The following is a 14765-nucleotide window of genomic DNA, read 5'->3' as shown; positions in this document are numbered from 1 at the left end:
GGCTGAATTGTACCGCCCCAAATACCGGGGTGTACCGGCTCGTTTCGGCTGTTCCGGCGGATTTCGGAGCTTTTCGGCGGTATTTGCATTTTCGGCCGGTACAAATTTAAATGGGTTTTTAAAAAAAAACTTTATACTTACAGCAACTGGTGGCCATCATTGAAGCATCAGCGTGCCAGATCATCAACAAAATCATCTTCTTCTTCATTTTAGCCACTTAGATCTTCTTTTGAGCCACTGATCTCCCTTCGTCTGCTTCGCTTGTTTTCTTTCTCTACACAATACATAGGTTTTGAATGTTTTAAATTTTACATTGACGATGTACTTGTACCGGTCAAGCTGTGGTGCCATATGCCTATACCCACATTCACCTCATTTTCTCTTGGTTTCTCCACCAAAAGCTTGATAGGCTTTTATTTTATTTTCTTTTCCCAAAGCCCACGTGACTCCTTGGTCCTTATCTCCTCTCTTTAATGCTTATTATGCTTTTTTTTTTTTTTTTTTTCTTTGTGACTGAATGCTTATTTTGCTCTTTCAAATTTTCGTTAACTTTTTTTTTTTTTTTTGTCAATTGCTTAGATGGGCAAGTGTCAACTCCTAGTAGCATTTAGTTTTAATTTACTCTATTTAATAAATGACATGGGTCATAGATGGAAATTTAGCTATTCTTAAAATGTATTAACAAATTCTGTAAGTCCTAAACAACATAAAAGGTATAGGCCCTAAGAAAATTATTATTATTACTATTATTATTATAAATAGCAGTAAACCCGAAACGGTACACCGGTACGGACCGGTACCGAAATATTTCGTTCCAATAACCAAACCGAAACGGCCTCCGGTACGGTATTGACACCCTTGATCCAAATCCACACAATAATTCAGATGAAACCAAACCATGGAACCACACTAATTAAAAGATGCAGACGACCCATTTGAAAACAAAATAAATGAAGGCCATGTGACTCTGTAAGAGGGAAAAGACAAGTGAACAGAAAATAAGTGGTCGAGATTCGAGAAGGGCTACTTCATTAAGGCTACTCATTCTCACCGTGAAAGCTAGATATTATTTTCAAGTCTCCTACGAAAAATGGAATACAGGAGATATTACTCTTGTCAATGTCAAGTGTGAACTGGTGTCATTTTTTCCAACATAATATGACTATTGAAGACGCTTTCTGAAATAGTGAAGCACATGAGCTGTCATCTTTTTCCTAATAAATTTAAAAATGTGAAGCGATAATCTTTTTTTTTTTTTTCTTTTTTTAAAGCTGTGTGACAGTAAACACAAATCCACAAATCAAGAAACAGACAAGTGAGAGTCCAAATCTTCTGTCTCATCAATTGTGCTCCACTTTATACTCCACCAATAAAACTTGGACAACTAACCTCTCTTATTAAATGAGATAACTTTAACTTTAACACTCACCGTTAACGTTAAAATCCCTTTCTCTTTTTTTTTTTTTTTTTTTTTTTTCCCCTTTCTGCAGCTTTTGTTCTTCTCTTTGTTTGCAGCTTTTGGTTTCTTTTATTTCCTCTTCTCCATGTGGCTGACGTTAACAAGGAGTCCAATAAGTTTTGTCTATTGAGAAGCAAAACCCATGTTACTTGCTTTGCATTTTTGCCTCTACTTTTCTCTACAAGCCTGAAGGTAGACTTTGGACCATCAATCTCCACAACTGAGAAATTTGGGTTATCCATTGTGACTACCACTGGGTTTCCTTTGCAGGTATCTTTTGGCCACCAGTTAGAAAAGTCCAATCTTGGAGCCATTAAAGTTTGGAACTTGGAACCTCAAACTGAAAAAGTAACACAAAAATTAAGAACCTTTGAAGAAAAAAAATTTTAGAATCCAGATCTCAAAATTGAGAAATGAGCAAAACCCATTTGAGAAACCAGCTAAGAATCTCGAACAAAACTCGTTGGACTCCTTGTTAATGTCAACCACATGGAAAAGAGGAAAAAAAAGAAAACCAAAAAAAAAAAAAAAAACGGAAGCGGGAAAAAAAAGAAACCAAAAGCTGCAAACAAAGAGAAGAACAAAAGCTGCAAATAGAGAGAAGAACAAAAGCTGCGGAAAGAAAGAAAAAAAAAAAAAGAAAAAAAAAAGAAAGAAAAAGAAAGGGATTTTAACGTTAACGGTGTTAAAGTCGGAGTTATCTCATTTAATGAAAGAGATTAGTTGTCCAAGTTTCATTGGTGGAGTATAAAGTGGAGAACAATTGATGAGACAGAAGATTTAGACTCGACAAGTGAAAGTCTGCCCATGCCCCAAGCACTTGATCAAGCTGTAAAGTGTACGTAAACACAAATCCACCATAAACATTCACTTCAAGTCTAGCGTAATAGACGGGCCTTATCTTTTCGTCTGCATGCTTTAAGTAGTCCAGCATCTCTACGAAGTTTCCATATACCAAAACATCAATTAATCTTAGACACTCTTTGGGAAAATAGTGGGGCTATGGGTTTACTTGGGATGCTTATCCAAGTCATCTGGGTTGGTGTGATATTATCAGCAACAATGGCAGCCGCAGCAATAGCGTTTCCAATAGCCCTGCCTAAATGCCCCGACATATGTGGAAATGTTAAAATTCCATATCCATATGGCACAACTAAAGGTTGTTACCTCAATGACACTGCTATTCTTGGGTATTATTTTATCAATTGTACTACCAACGCGAACGGCCAACCTCAACCAATGATTGGAGATTTTAACGTTACAAGCATTTCCACTGAAGAAGGTGAGATTGGCATCCAGATGTTTAACTCCCTTGACTGTTACGACGAGTCAGGCGCGCCTCTGGAAAATAAATCATCATCTGTCACCCTTCCCAGTTTCACAGTTTCCGCCACAAAAAACAAGTTCGTGGCAATTGGCTGTGACACTTTCGCATTCCTTAATGGTGATCTGAACGGTGAAGACTTTACCATCGGCTGCCTGTCCTCTTGTCAAAACATAAGAAATGTAGTCAATGGGACGTGCTCCGGAATTGGGTGTTGCGAGATTAAGATTCCGGAAGGATTGAAAAATGTTGATTTCAGAGCATATAGCTTTAGTAGTAAACACAAAGAAGTCTGGAAATTCAATCCATGCAGCTTTGCCTTTTTTATCCAAGAAGACAAGTTCAATTTCTCATCAGGTTACCTCGCCAGTCTGCGAAACAATAGAACCCTTCCGATGGTTCTCAATTGGACAGTTGGTAACAAGACATGTAAAGTTGCTCGGAACAGACCGAATTACATATGTGGAGCGAATACCACATGTTCTGATCTCAACAACGGGTCTGGGTACCGTTGCAAGTGCAAAGACGGTTACGAAGGGAACCCATACCTCAAACAGGGTTGCCAAGGTATATATTCAATATACTTACAAATCTCTACAACAAAAATTAAGGAAAGAAACACCATAACGATTTTCTAACATACAGTCTATATATATCATGTGGCAATACGTTTCACGTTTCTTGTTATTGCTTTTGATTGCAATAGTACTTCTTTTACGATACTTAAAAATAGTACTTTTTTTGCTTAATTATTATTTCACAATTACAGACATTGATGAGTGCGATGATGCTAAAGAACTCAATAACTGCACAAGCCACCCCCACCAATATTGCGTCAATAAACTCGGAAGTTATCATTGTTCGTGCATGAAAGGGTACCATTCAGATGGGGAGGCATGTGTTCCTAATAAATCATCACTAGCAATTATACTCACAATTGGTAAGTATATTTATTGTAGGGTAATGATTATAACATACTTGTTACCAATTGCAACTCTTAGGAATTTGTGTATGGTGTTTTTAAAAAAAATATAAATTATACTATCTAATAAAAAGAGAAATTTATATATCGACAACAACAAAATAAAAAACATATAAATATATAAAAGTACATAAAATAGACTTAACTAGAATATACCATCACTGCTCCTTTCAACCAAACGACAAACACAATACTCTGGAATCAATCAAAGCGGAGAAATTTCAAAGTTTTTGGAATGCATTACCTCCTGCTCATAATATTGTAATCTCACGATACTGTGTAGATTCCTCGAAGTAATATAAGGTTCACAAACGCTTTAAATACTTTTGGAATATCATTAGCCTCATTTGTCAACGTTATCTGCTTGAAAAATGACTAGATACTAAAAAGAAGAATAAAATATACTTTATAATAATGCCCACATATTGGGATAAAGATAAAATTAGCGCTTTTGTTTGTAATTGGTAGACATGGCAAAATGTTTTAACGATCTTGGCCCATATTTTAAAGAAGCCGAAACTATCCAATACAGCGCAATCCCAAATTTGTAACCAAAGGTCACAAACTGAACCTGCTTTAAGTCCAATACAAATAAAGATACACCACAGCAAACGCCCATGTTGAGTTAGGACTTAGGACCCAAACTAAAGCCCACCTATACTATTCCTTCTTGATCGAACAAGATATCTGTCACTCGCTTCACGCAACCCTGGTCCTGTATTCCTTGAAAATTTTGATAGGGAATGCTTGAATGAACTTATTTTCATTAATAAACAAGTTATATAAATTATAATGGTATCTAGAAAAAATATTTTAAAAACTGTATCTAATTACATAAATAAAATAAACAAACCCTAAAGCTCCAAACTAAACTTGGAAGTCTCAATAGCATATCAACCCATATATTATAATTTGTTCACCTAAATTATATTTTAAAATATATTTGAACTTCCAAATTTATTTAGAAATTTCATAAAACAGCTTATTTAAGAAATTGTATCTCAATTTTGCCTTTTTTTAATGAAAAATACACCAAAATTTAAAAACTCATTTTTAGAGGTACTGTGCTATAAAAGAACCAAATGAAAAATCAGTTTTTACCGGAACTATAGCTATTATTTATTATTATTATTATTATTATTATTTTGTCGCTTTGGTAAATCTACACCTATTGTTTATAATAGGCCCAACAAAATGACGGTGTTTTTGTCGTCTATCCGGTCTGTTGTTTAGACTTTAGACTCTCAATTGTTTAAAAAAAAATTGGCAAAAAACAAACAAACAAACAAACCAAAAAATGAGTACTAGAAAAGTAGTGCTTATATCTATCAATGCCTACTCAAAAACCCTTGCAACTTCTCAAGAACACTCCCAACATAACCTAAAATCCATTACAATCAATATAACTACTAAAAAGGTGTGAAAATGAAGAAGCTAAAATCAGTTTTCCTGGGGTCTAACGATTTTACATGAGATTTATAAGATGCTTACTCGATAAACTTAGGAATCTTCAAACCTCCTCTTCTTAAAATCTATATGTCGTCTTCTCTTGGGGATTATTTGAGTAAAAAACAACTAATAAGTCTTTAGGGTGGCTAGGATTTTTAACCTAAAGTATATATAAAACTAGCCCCATTGTAAAAATTATTAAGTTTTCTCCTTAAAAAAAGTTTGATTTTTCTTTTCTTTCTTTGTTTTATTATTATTATTATTTGCTTTGGAACATAGTATCACAGTATATGATATATCTTGTTCAATTTTGAAGGTTTTTTTTATTTTATTTTATTTTTATTTTTAATACCAAAAAGTTTTCCTGAATTGAAAATAATTAAAATCTGGTTATATTGTTTCTAGTTTTATATGACATGCCAAACAGCATAGAAAATATATTAAAGCAAAAAATGTTCATATAGCCAGAATCTACCTAGCTAGTGAACATCGGGTGTGGACTTAGCATTGGACTTAGCATAAGGCTGCACAATTCACATATACAATCCAATCCACCCCAATCAAATCCCACACAATTTAGGATATCACAATCTCCCACATTAAAATCTCAAACGTTCTTGTTAGGACTTGTGTTGTGCTAAGGTGCACTCAAGCTATATGACATTACCAAGTTAACTCTAATACCATTTTTCACAATCCAAAGAAAAATACAAGGCACATATACGCTACATACCAAAAAGAGTAATTAGGTTACAATTAAGACCTTTTTTTCCTAATCACTTATATAGCTAGGATTTACTTAGTAACATCCAATGGGTGACTCAGTCCATACTTGTCTAACCGTCATGTCAGTTTTGATCAACATTGACCAACATTGGCCATATTTCAAAGACCATTTTCTATTATGACAAATCATTTTCCTACTTTTATTTTTGCATCGATTTTGATTTTAGGGGCCATCTTCCAATCTATTTAGAGTTTCCTCAAAAGCCACCATCATGTGTTCATTTGCCTTTTAGGGGGTATTTGTGACCCTCAAACCAATTTTTGACCACCCACGAAATCAATGTCCACAGTTTATATCATTGTTCTGGCTATTGGTGTTGCCACCATACAACCACCCATGACTCTTTCGTATGCCAATATCATCATCTCAAACACTAGTGTAACTATCATTTTGTTAGAAAAATTGGTTTTGCTTCTCATACAAAACATGCAGCGGAAGTAATATAAGGATTTACTTCATTCATGAGAGATAATATATAACCTTAAATTCTAGAACAAAGAAGAGAAAGCATACCTTGATGTAGTAAAATTCAAAAACAGCACTTGAGAAGACTTTCAATCTTTATCCCAATTCCACATAATGCCTAAGATGAGTGGTTTTACAATTAGTTCTTAAGTACATTTATTTTCCAAAAGAAAAGTGTATTCAAAAGATGCTACAAAGAAAAACTGTTTTCTCTTCTTTTAATCATACGTACATTTTTAATTGCCTAAACAGTTACTTTATTTAATAACTCTTATTAAATAAATAACTGATTATTTAATTGGGTTAGGCTTTTGAGCCAGCCCAATTGGGCTTAAGTGTGTGGCTTGGGATGGGACCAAAGAGACTAATAAGGCTCTAGCTCCAATGGGCTTTCAAATATATTTGTCAACTCTTGACAAGCCCAAAGTTACCATTAATTATATAACAAGTACCACTATGAAAATATAATTGCACTCTAGACTCTAATATGATATCATTTGACTCCTTCATGAAATATCTATGGTGAACAAAGTCATAATAAACTGTTACTTTGTAAACAACTATTTTATTCCTTAAGTCTCCAGTTTAATCTTTTAGTTGTTCATATTTATGAAATCTAATTTCATTAAATATAAACTTTAGTAACTGTTTACTAAAATAGTCAACCCTGAATAACCAGTTCCCATTAAACTTATCTCAAGGGGATATTTCGTGTCTTTATAGAAAGCAATATGGATTTCACCTTGAGAATATTTGTTCCCTCAACACTACGTGTGGTTACTCAACATACTAAGGTTTTGACTGTTAAATTAGATCTCACTCCTGATATTTCAGAGTAATTTACATTTAATGATCGAGTTCACTATCCTCTTAGGATTGAGAGTTTGAAATTAGAAGTTGTGAGATTTATTATTCAGATAACGTTGTTAATTGAATAATTAATCTTACAGCGGTCTAGTTCAATATGTCTTACACACTTGAAATACATCAACTAGAAATCTCTACTTCCATGATCAAGACAAATCATCTTAATTAATGTGTTATAGTCTTAGTTGAGATTTCACCCTGAGCTTGAGGGAGAAATGCTAAAATACAATAAGATATACAGTAAATACTTTAAATTGTGGTTTTGTAAAATACCATGGACTACCGTGGGTAAGGTCCATATTAGGCGTAAATTATTCTTATATATACTCTTTGTTGGGTTTCTTATAAATAATTCAATATAATAAATATATAGTTACTCAAGTCTTTCCACGGTGACGGAATGCCATTAAATAGGCCGAAGCAAGTAAATCATAGCTTCCACTCTCTCTCTTTTTTTCTTTTTTTTCTTTTTTTTTTTTTTTTTTTTTTTTTTTTTTTCTAGTCACAATCTCAAAAATAAATTTTATTGACATCATTGATGAAGGGGGAAAAAAAGTTACACTCCTATTCAATAAGAAAAATTTATAAAAGTCAGTCATGCTGTATACTACCTTTCTGAAAGGAAAATTAATAGCAAGGATAACATCAAAATTCAAGGTTAATTGGCTTCTTCTAAGAAAGAATGTTGAGGTTTTAACGAAGGACTCCAATTCAAAATTTTGGTTTACTAGTTCTATTTTAATTGTTATAATTTTAATATTCATGTAAGTTGGCATGAACTACAGTTAGAATCGATGGCAAATTTATATTCTGATGCAGTAGTCATTAGTACTACATTGTAATTCAAATATTAACTGACTCATTTTTATATGATACATATGTTAAATATTTAGTTCTTAAAAGTATTGAGAAATATAAAAGGCTTAAAATGTTCTACAAGTTGAAAATGCATGTGTGAATGTGTGCAGGTATCGGTGTTGGCCTTTTAGTTTTGCTTGTGGGGGGTTCTTGGATATATTGGGGACTGAAAAAAAGAAAGCTCATCAAGCTCAAAGAAAAATTCTTCCAACAAAATGGTGGCTTACTACTACAACAGAAACTATCTAGTCATAGCGGGTCTATGGAGACAGCCAGAATTTATAGTGCAGAAGAGCTTGAAAAGGCCACCAACAGCTATAATGAGAGCAGAATTCTTGGACAAGGAGGTTATGGTACAGTTTATAGAGGAATATTACCAAATAACAAAGTGATTGCTATTAAGAAGTCCAAAATTGGTAGTGAGCATCAGGTTGAACAATTCATAAATGAGATAACTATTCTTACTCAAATTATCCATCGAAATGTGGTTAAGCTATTAGGTTGTTGTTTGGAAACAGAAGTACCCTTACTAGTTTATGAATTCATCACAAATGGGACTCTTTCTAACCACATTCATGATAAAGGTCGGTCATTCTTACTTTCATGGGAAAAGCGTTTAAAAATTGCAGCAGAAATTGCAGGAGCACTTGCATACTTGCATTCTGCAACTTCTGTGCCAATCATACACAGAGATGTTAAAACTGCAAATATATTATTAGATGATAACTTCACAACAAAAGTGTCTGACTTTGGAGCTTCTAGGTTGATTCCTCTTGATCAAACAGAATTAAACACATTGGTGCAAGGAACTTTCGGGTACATGGACCCAGAATACTTCCATACTAGTCAACTAACAGAAAAAAGTGATGTTTATAGCTTTGGTGTTGTTTTGGCAGAGCTTTTGACTGGTAGAATGGCATTTTCTTTCGATATGCCTGAAAGTGACAGAAATCTAGCAAAGTGCTTTGTTTCTGCAGTAAAAGATGATCGCCTATTTCAAATTCTTGAGGATCACATTGTCAATGAGGGTAATATTAAGCTACTAAAGGAAGTTGCTAATATTGCAAAAAGTTGCTTATGTGTGAGAGGCGAGGATAGGCCTTCTATGAAGGAAGTGGCAATGGAGCTGGAGGGCCTGGTTATCGTGGAAAAACATCCTTGGGGAAATATTAATGTCAATACAGAAGAGATTGAGAACTTGCTCAATGCACCTACGCAATCATTCAACATTGATGTTAGCACAAATTGTTCCAGCAGTACAAATACAAGGTATGTAACATGATAAACCAAGTATTGAAACCGTTGGATGGCGGGAGATAATTAGTTAGTCCACCATAGTATACTTGCATCAATTGAAACTAAATTATTGATATATGTAATATTTAGCTACAATCATTATAGATTAAATGATAGAATTGGAGGTGCAATTGAACTTATGTATGACATTATATTTGAATATGTAGATTGGTTCATTTTGTGTAAGACATTATACACATGTTGTAGACCAGATAAAATTTTGGCACATGGTGAAAGGAACATGCATTCCAACTGAAATGTTTTTGTGGTATTTTTTTTCTTTTTTTGACAATTTGATAACTAGGAGAGGAAAATTTGAATCTTGAATGGTTTTATTGAAAACATCAAGTACAAATTAAGTTACAAGACTCTTTGACATTTTGGTAGCATTCAATATCATCTAAATCATACTACTTGATATTCTACTTTCAGTTGTTGAGGTAGATCTCACTGAAGGCCCTGCATAGGTGAGCAATCATGTTGCCTAGAGTTGTCATAGTGTAAAGAGATTTAAATATCTGGCTTTAAACTTCCACTAGTGATAGGATTCCCTTGCCTAAATCCCCTACTAGTCTAGCTGTCTAGCTGTCTAGACTTACCACCAATAATAATCAAGAACTCTATTTGACTCTATCAGAGGCCTTTTGGTAGTCTAACTTAATAGCTAGCATACCGTCCTTTAGGTTTCTCCTCCTGAAGATATGAAGAAATTTTTGGAGCACTACTTCATTCTTTGCAAATTCACTCCCAGGGATACATGCTGATTGATTAGGGGAAATTTGACTCCTTAGTCATATTACAATAAGCTTGATAATCGTTTTACACACCACATTACACATGCTAATAGGCCAAACACTTCCCCCCCCCCCCCCCCCCCCCCCCCCCCCCCCCCCCTTCAAATACTTCTTGTAAAACAACAGTAAGAAACCAACAAGACTTGCATGCCCCACCATTCTTAATCTCCCGCAGGCTAGAATTTTATATAATTCTAAGTTTTCAGCGTCACTCACACAAGGTGTTATCAACCCCTCTAAGTCTAGAGGGCAGTCAATATCTAGTTCTCTAAATAAATCCATGTATTTAGCTAAGAAGTGATCATTAATAGATTTCTTATTTATGACCCCTCCTATTATAATTTCCTCCTATATGTAGATAAAATGGACTTGGCTTGGGTCTAGTGTACTGAACCAATAGACCTAATCATACATCAAATATGAAGAGCAAACTAGTGTTGAATCACCCATCACATGGTCACTTTGGATTAGTCTCCAAATCGTGTTGCAAAACCTATTTGAGTTAGAATTTTAAGAATATATTTTTGCCCTTGGGGATTGTGAATTATACAAAATTACACATTTGTCTTTGATTGAGTTAATTACGTGATTATATAAAATTTTGAGTTACTTGTAGATGTAATTAAATATAGACAATCGAGAGTAACTTTTAGGCTAAAATAATTATTATATACATGTGGAAATCCAAAACTCACATGTGAATATATATATATATACACATATATATATACTCATATGTGAATATATATATATATATATATATGAGATGAGTTCAAGTTACACCTGGTGTAACTTAACAAGAGTTACACTATTTGTAGACCGTAGATTTGTAATTGATCTAATGGTTAAAAAAAAAAGCATTAAATACTAATTGGCTTACACTTCATTCACTTAATTAATAGCAATTTTGTTTCTCTCTACTTTTTTATTATTTAAAATCTTTTACATATATTCCTTTTTTTGCCAATGACTTTACAAATATATTTGCAATACCTTTTTTTTTGTTTTTTTTTTTTTTGAGTTTGTACTATTCTTTTTTTTTTTTTTTTCTTTTAAGCCGGTCATACTCTTATAGTCTTATCAATTGTGAATATATATCCTGTCTCCTTAAAAATAAATAAATGATTAAGTGTTGTTTAATGAGGTTTTAAATAACAAGTTTCTCAAATAATAATTAACACAGATACTTTTTATTTTTTATTTTTTGTTGTTGAATGACTTTACAATTATATTTGCAATTCTCTCTTCTTCTTTTTTGGGTGTGCCTGAGTCTATAATACTCATGTCATTTTCTTTTCTTCTTTAAGCTGGTAATACTCTATTAATTGTGAATATATATATATATATATATATAATTTGAGATTTTTAGTGATGTTTCCTTTGTTTTTGTTTTTGTTTTTCTTTTAAGTATAAACTTCTTCATTACTAATCAAAGTTAGTTCATTTGTGATAGGTAAACAATCAAGTTCTACTAAGTGACGCTAATTCGAGTCTGTAAGTACACATTTCCCCGGAATATCTTAAATATTCCTATTAGATCATTTTTATGTAAACCTTAGCTTTGGAGTTGTTGTGTTTTTTTTTTGCAGACTTGGATGGAGAGTGGATATAATTGTTGCTGTTGGGACACAATGGGCTTATTTTTTCACATAAAAGAAACTCCATGGTATTACTTTCACATGTTTGTAGTTGACAAGTTGTCTCCTCTAGTGTGCTGCTCACTTTTTCAGCCCAAATAAGTGGTTGTTTTGCCACAAACACGGGTTCGTTGGTGTTAACTATTTTTCCCATTAGTATTGCAATCATCCTGTAATTTTTTTATTTCTCATTCTCTTTAATCAGGTAATTTTAGTTAGACCGATTTAAATTATATTCTTCAATTATATCCCACAAATTTTGTAAGAGGAAAAGTCTGTCAATTGTGAACTTCAAACATAGCTCTCACTCATGAGGATAGGAACCCTGTTTTGGGTATAGTTGAAAGTAGATTCACTTGAATTTGCTGACAAAGTTTATGGTTCAAGTTTATAGGAATAGAAATTTAGCTTTGATATGCAAACTGTTGTGTGCTGGCCAAAAGAGAATTTATTTTGGTGGGAAAAAAGAGCACATGGGTTGGCTGTGTAGCCTATTTGAACTAATGTCTCTTATACTATCAAAAATCTTCAAATATATCAGCAGATGGTTCAAAATATTTCCATGAGTTCCTGAGTGCACGAAACATAAAATGGATGCAAGTAGCATATTTTACTTCTCGAACTAAATCCAGGTCAGAAGCCCAATTAATTTTAGTCATGGAAGTTCTCTTCAAACTTTTGCAAGACATTAGATGGAAAGCCTAGTTAAAGGTATCCAAATAGCTCGAGGAACCCAGCCATGTCCCATTTACAATTGCGGATGATAGACACATCTTCTTAAGGGACAAAAAATCTAACAGAAATTAGATTAGCACTAGTGGCATCGGATAAATTTTAAGCTTGGTCAGTCATTAGATTAAAAACTGCTGAGGGAAATACAGAGTACCTTGGTTACGCATGGTCTCTGTGAAGATGAAATTCTATCCCAGATCAGAAAAGAGAAATGATATGTCTACAACATTTTTCAACAAATCTTAAGTGGCAGGTTATTACTGGTTGTTATTGCTAGGGCAAAAACGTAATTTTAGTGTTAGTTTCAAATTTGAACCAATAACAACTAACCACCTGTGATTTGTTGTAAAAATGTTGTAGACGTAGCATCTCTTATCAAAAAATTACAAGCTTGGTCAGTATTAAACAACACTTAGTCATTTATTTATTTTTAAGGAAATAGGATATATATTCACAATTGATAAGACTATAAGAATATGACCGGCTTAAAAGAAGAAGAAGAAGAAAAAAAAAAAAAAGAGTAGTACGAACTCAACCAAAAAAAAAAAAAAAAAAAGTATTGCAAATATAGTTGTAAAGTCATTAGCAAAAAAAGGAATATATGTAAAAGGTTTTAAATAATAAATAAGAAGAGAGAAACAAAATTGCTATTAATTAAGTGAATGAGGTGTAAGTTAATTAGCATTTAATGCTATTTTTCTAACCATTAGATCAATTACAAATCTACGATTTACAAATGGTATAACTTTTGTCAAGTTACACCAGATGTAACTTGAACCTCTCTCTCTCTCTCTCTCTCTCTCTCTCTCTCTATATATATATATATATATATATGAGATGGGTTCAAATTACACCTGATGTAACTCTATAAGAGTTACACCTTTTCTGTATCGTAGATTTCTAATAGATCCAAAAGTTGGAAAAATAGCATTAAATGATTATTTCTTTCCACTTATTTACCTAATTAATAATAGTTTTTCTCTATCCTCATTTATTACTTTCCATAGATCTCATTGGATTTTGTTTAATGGTGTCCCTTTCTTCCTAAAATTTCTGTTGTTAGACAACGTTTCTTCTATGGTGGAAAATGTAGGTCAATGGAGAAGGTTTTCTATGTTCAACCAAAAACAAGTTTAATATAGCAAAATGAAAACGGTTTTTTTAGAATGTCACATATTCAACTAATCATCACTTAAAAACTCTCTTCTTACATTATATAAGTTGTCAAAATCCCTTAGATATTAGATATGACAAAGCGACCGCCAACCTTAGATATTGGATTTTGTTTAATGGTGTCTCTTTCTTCATAAAATTTCTATTGTTAGACAACGTTCCTTCTTCTTTGTTAGACTTGTTTTGTGTTTCAAATGGTTTTGAGGTTTCAATTTTCCTAATCTCCTAATTCCCATACTCTCTTAAAAAAAAAAATGATAGAAAACTTTATGGATAGAGGTGACAGCCACAGAGACAAAGCAAAGCCTAAAAAAAAACATAACTCAAACATCATACTTATATTTCTACTTCAAAACCAATTAACCAAGTCTCCTAAACGGGGAAAAAATATCTCAAAATTAAAGCTTAAAAAACCTCATGGGATTTATTTTCTTGCAAAGCGTTGGTTAAGCTTCTTAATTTGGTAATTTTTCTAATTCATAAAAAAAATCATCTTGTTTTTGAAAGCTCGAAATGTGTGAAAACACAAGAGCTTGTTTAGACCCCCAATTCAAAACATGGCTTGATTGATTTTACATTAACTTAATACTAAGTGCAGAATAGTGTAAACGCAAGCAAACAAACAAGAGAGCTACTCTAATTCATGTTGAAAGCAACACAACAGTAAAATGAAATGAACAAGAGTAGGGAAGAGAGATGCAAACACAGATAACACCGAGATGTGTTATCGAAGAAGAAATCGAAGAACTCGGCGAAAAACCTCTCCGCCGCCTTCCAAGCTGAAATCAATCCACTAGACAATCAGTTGGGATACATGGGTAAGCAAGAGACCCTCCAAGCCTAATCTACTCTCTGTACCTAGCTCTCTAGATCCTGCAACAAGCTCCATGTTGCATCTGCCATTCTTGGCTTCTTCCAATGTTTCTCAGCAACACCAAAACC

The 14765-nt window shown here is 33.2% G+C and overlaps 1 protein-coding gene across 1 annotated transcript; it reads left to right on the top strand.

Moving 5' to 3' along the window:
• Window positions 1-2400: 2400 nt before the first annotated feature.
• LOC126700527 (wall-associated receptor kinase 2-like) lies at window positions 2401-12299 on the top strand. Its single transcript, XM_050398717.1, has 5 exons — window positions 2401-3350; window positions 3553-3723; window positions 8302-9460; window positions 11735-11775; window positions 11871-12299. The coding sequence occupies exons 1-4, from the start codon at window positions 2462-2464 to the stop codon at window positions 11736-11738; spliced, it is 2223 nt and encodes a 740-aa protein (XP_050254674.1). The 5' UTR covers window positions 2401-2461; the 3' UTR covers window positions 11739-11775; window positions 11871-12299.
• The last annotated feature ends 2466 nt before the right edge of the window (window positions 12300-14765 follow it).

The sequence above is a fragment of the Quercus robur genome, chromosome 9 (genome assembly GCF_932294415.1).
Source record: "Quercus robur chromosome 9, dhQueRobu3.1, whole genome shotgun sequence".
NCBI classification, from domain to species: Eukaryota; Viridiplantae; Streptophyta; class Magnoliopsida; order Fagales; family Fagaceae; genus Quercus; species Quercus robur.
The sequence above is the reverse complement of the archived record's forward strand: the minus strand, read 5'-3'. Positions and strand labels throughout refer to the sequence as shown.

Excerpts from the sequence above, each read along its gene's own strand:
- LOC126700527 (XM_050398717.1), top strand. The coding sequence starts at position 2,462 with ATGGGTTTACTTGGGATGCTTATCCAAGTCATCTGGGTTGGTGTGATA. Across the intron at positions 3,351-3,552 it reads CCTCAAACAGGGTTGCCAAG|ACATTGATGAGTGCGATGAT; the intron begins GTATATATTCAA and ends TCACAATTACAG. Across the intron at positions 3,724-8,301 it reads AGCAATTATACTCACAATTG|GTATCGGTGTTGGCCTTTTA; the intron begins GTAAGTATATTT and ends GAATGTGTGCAG.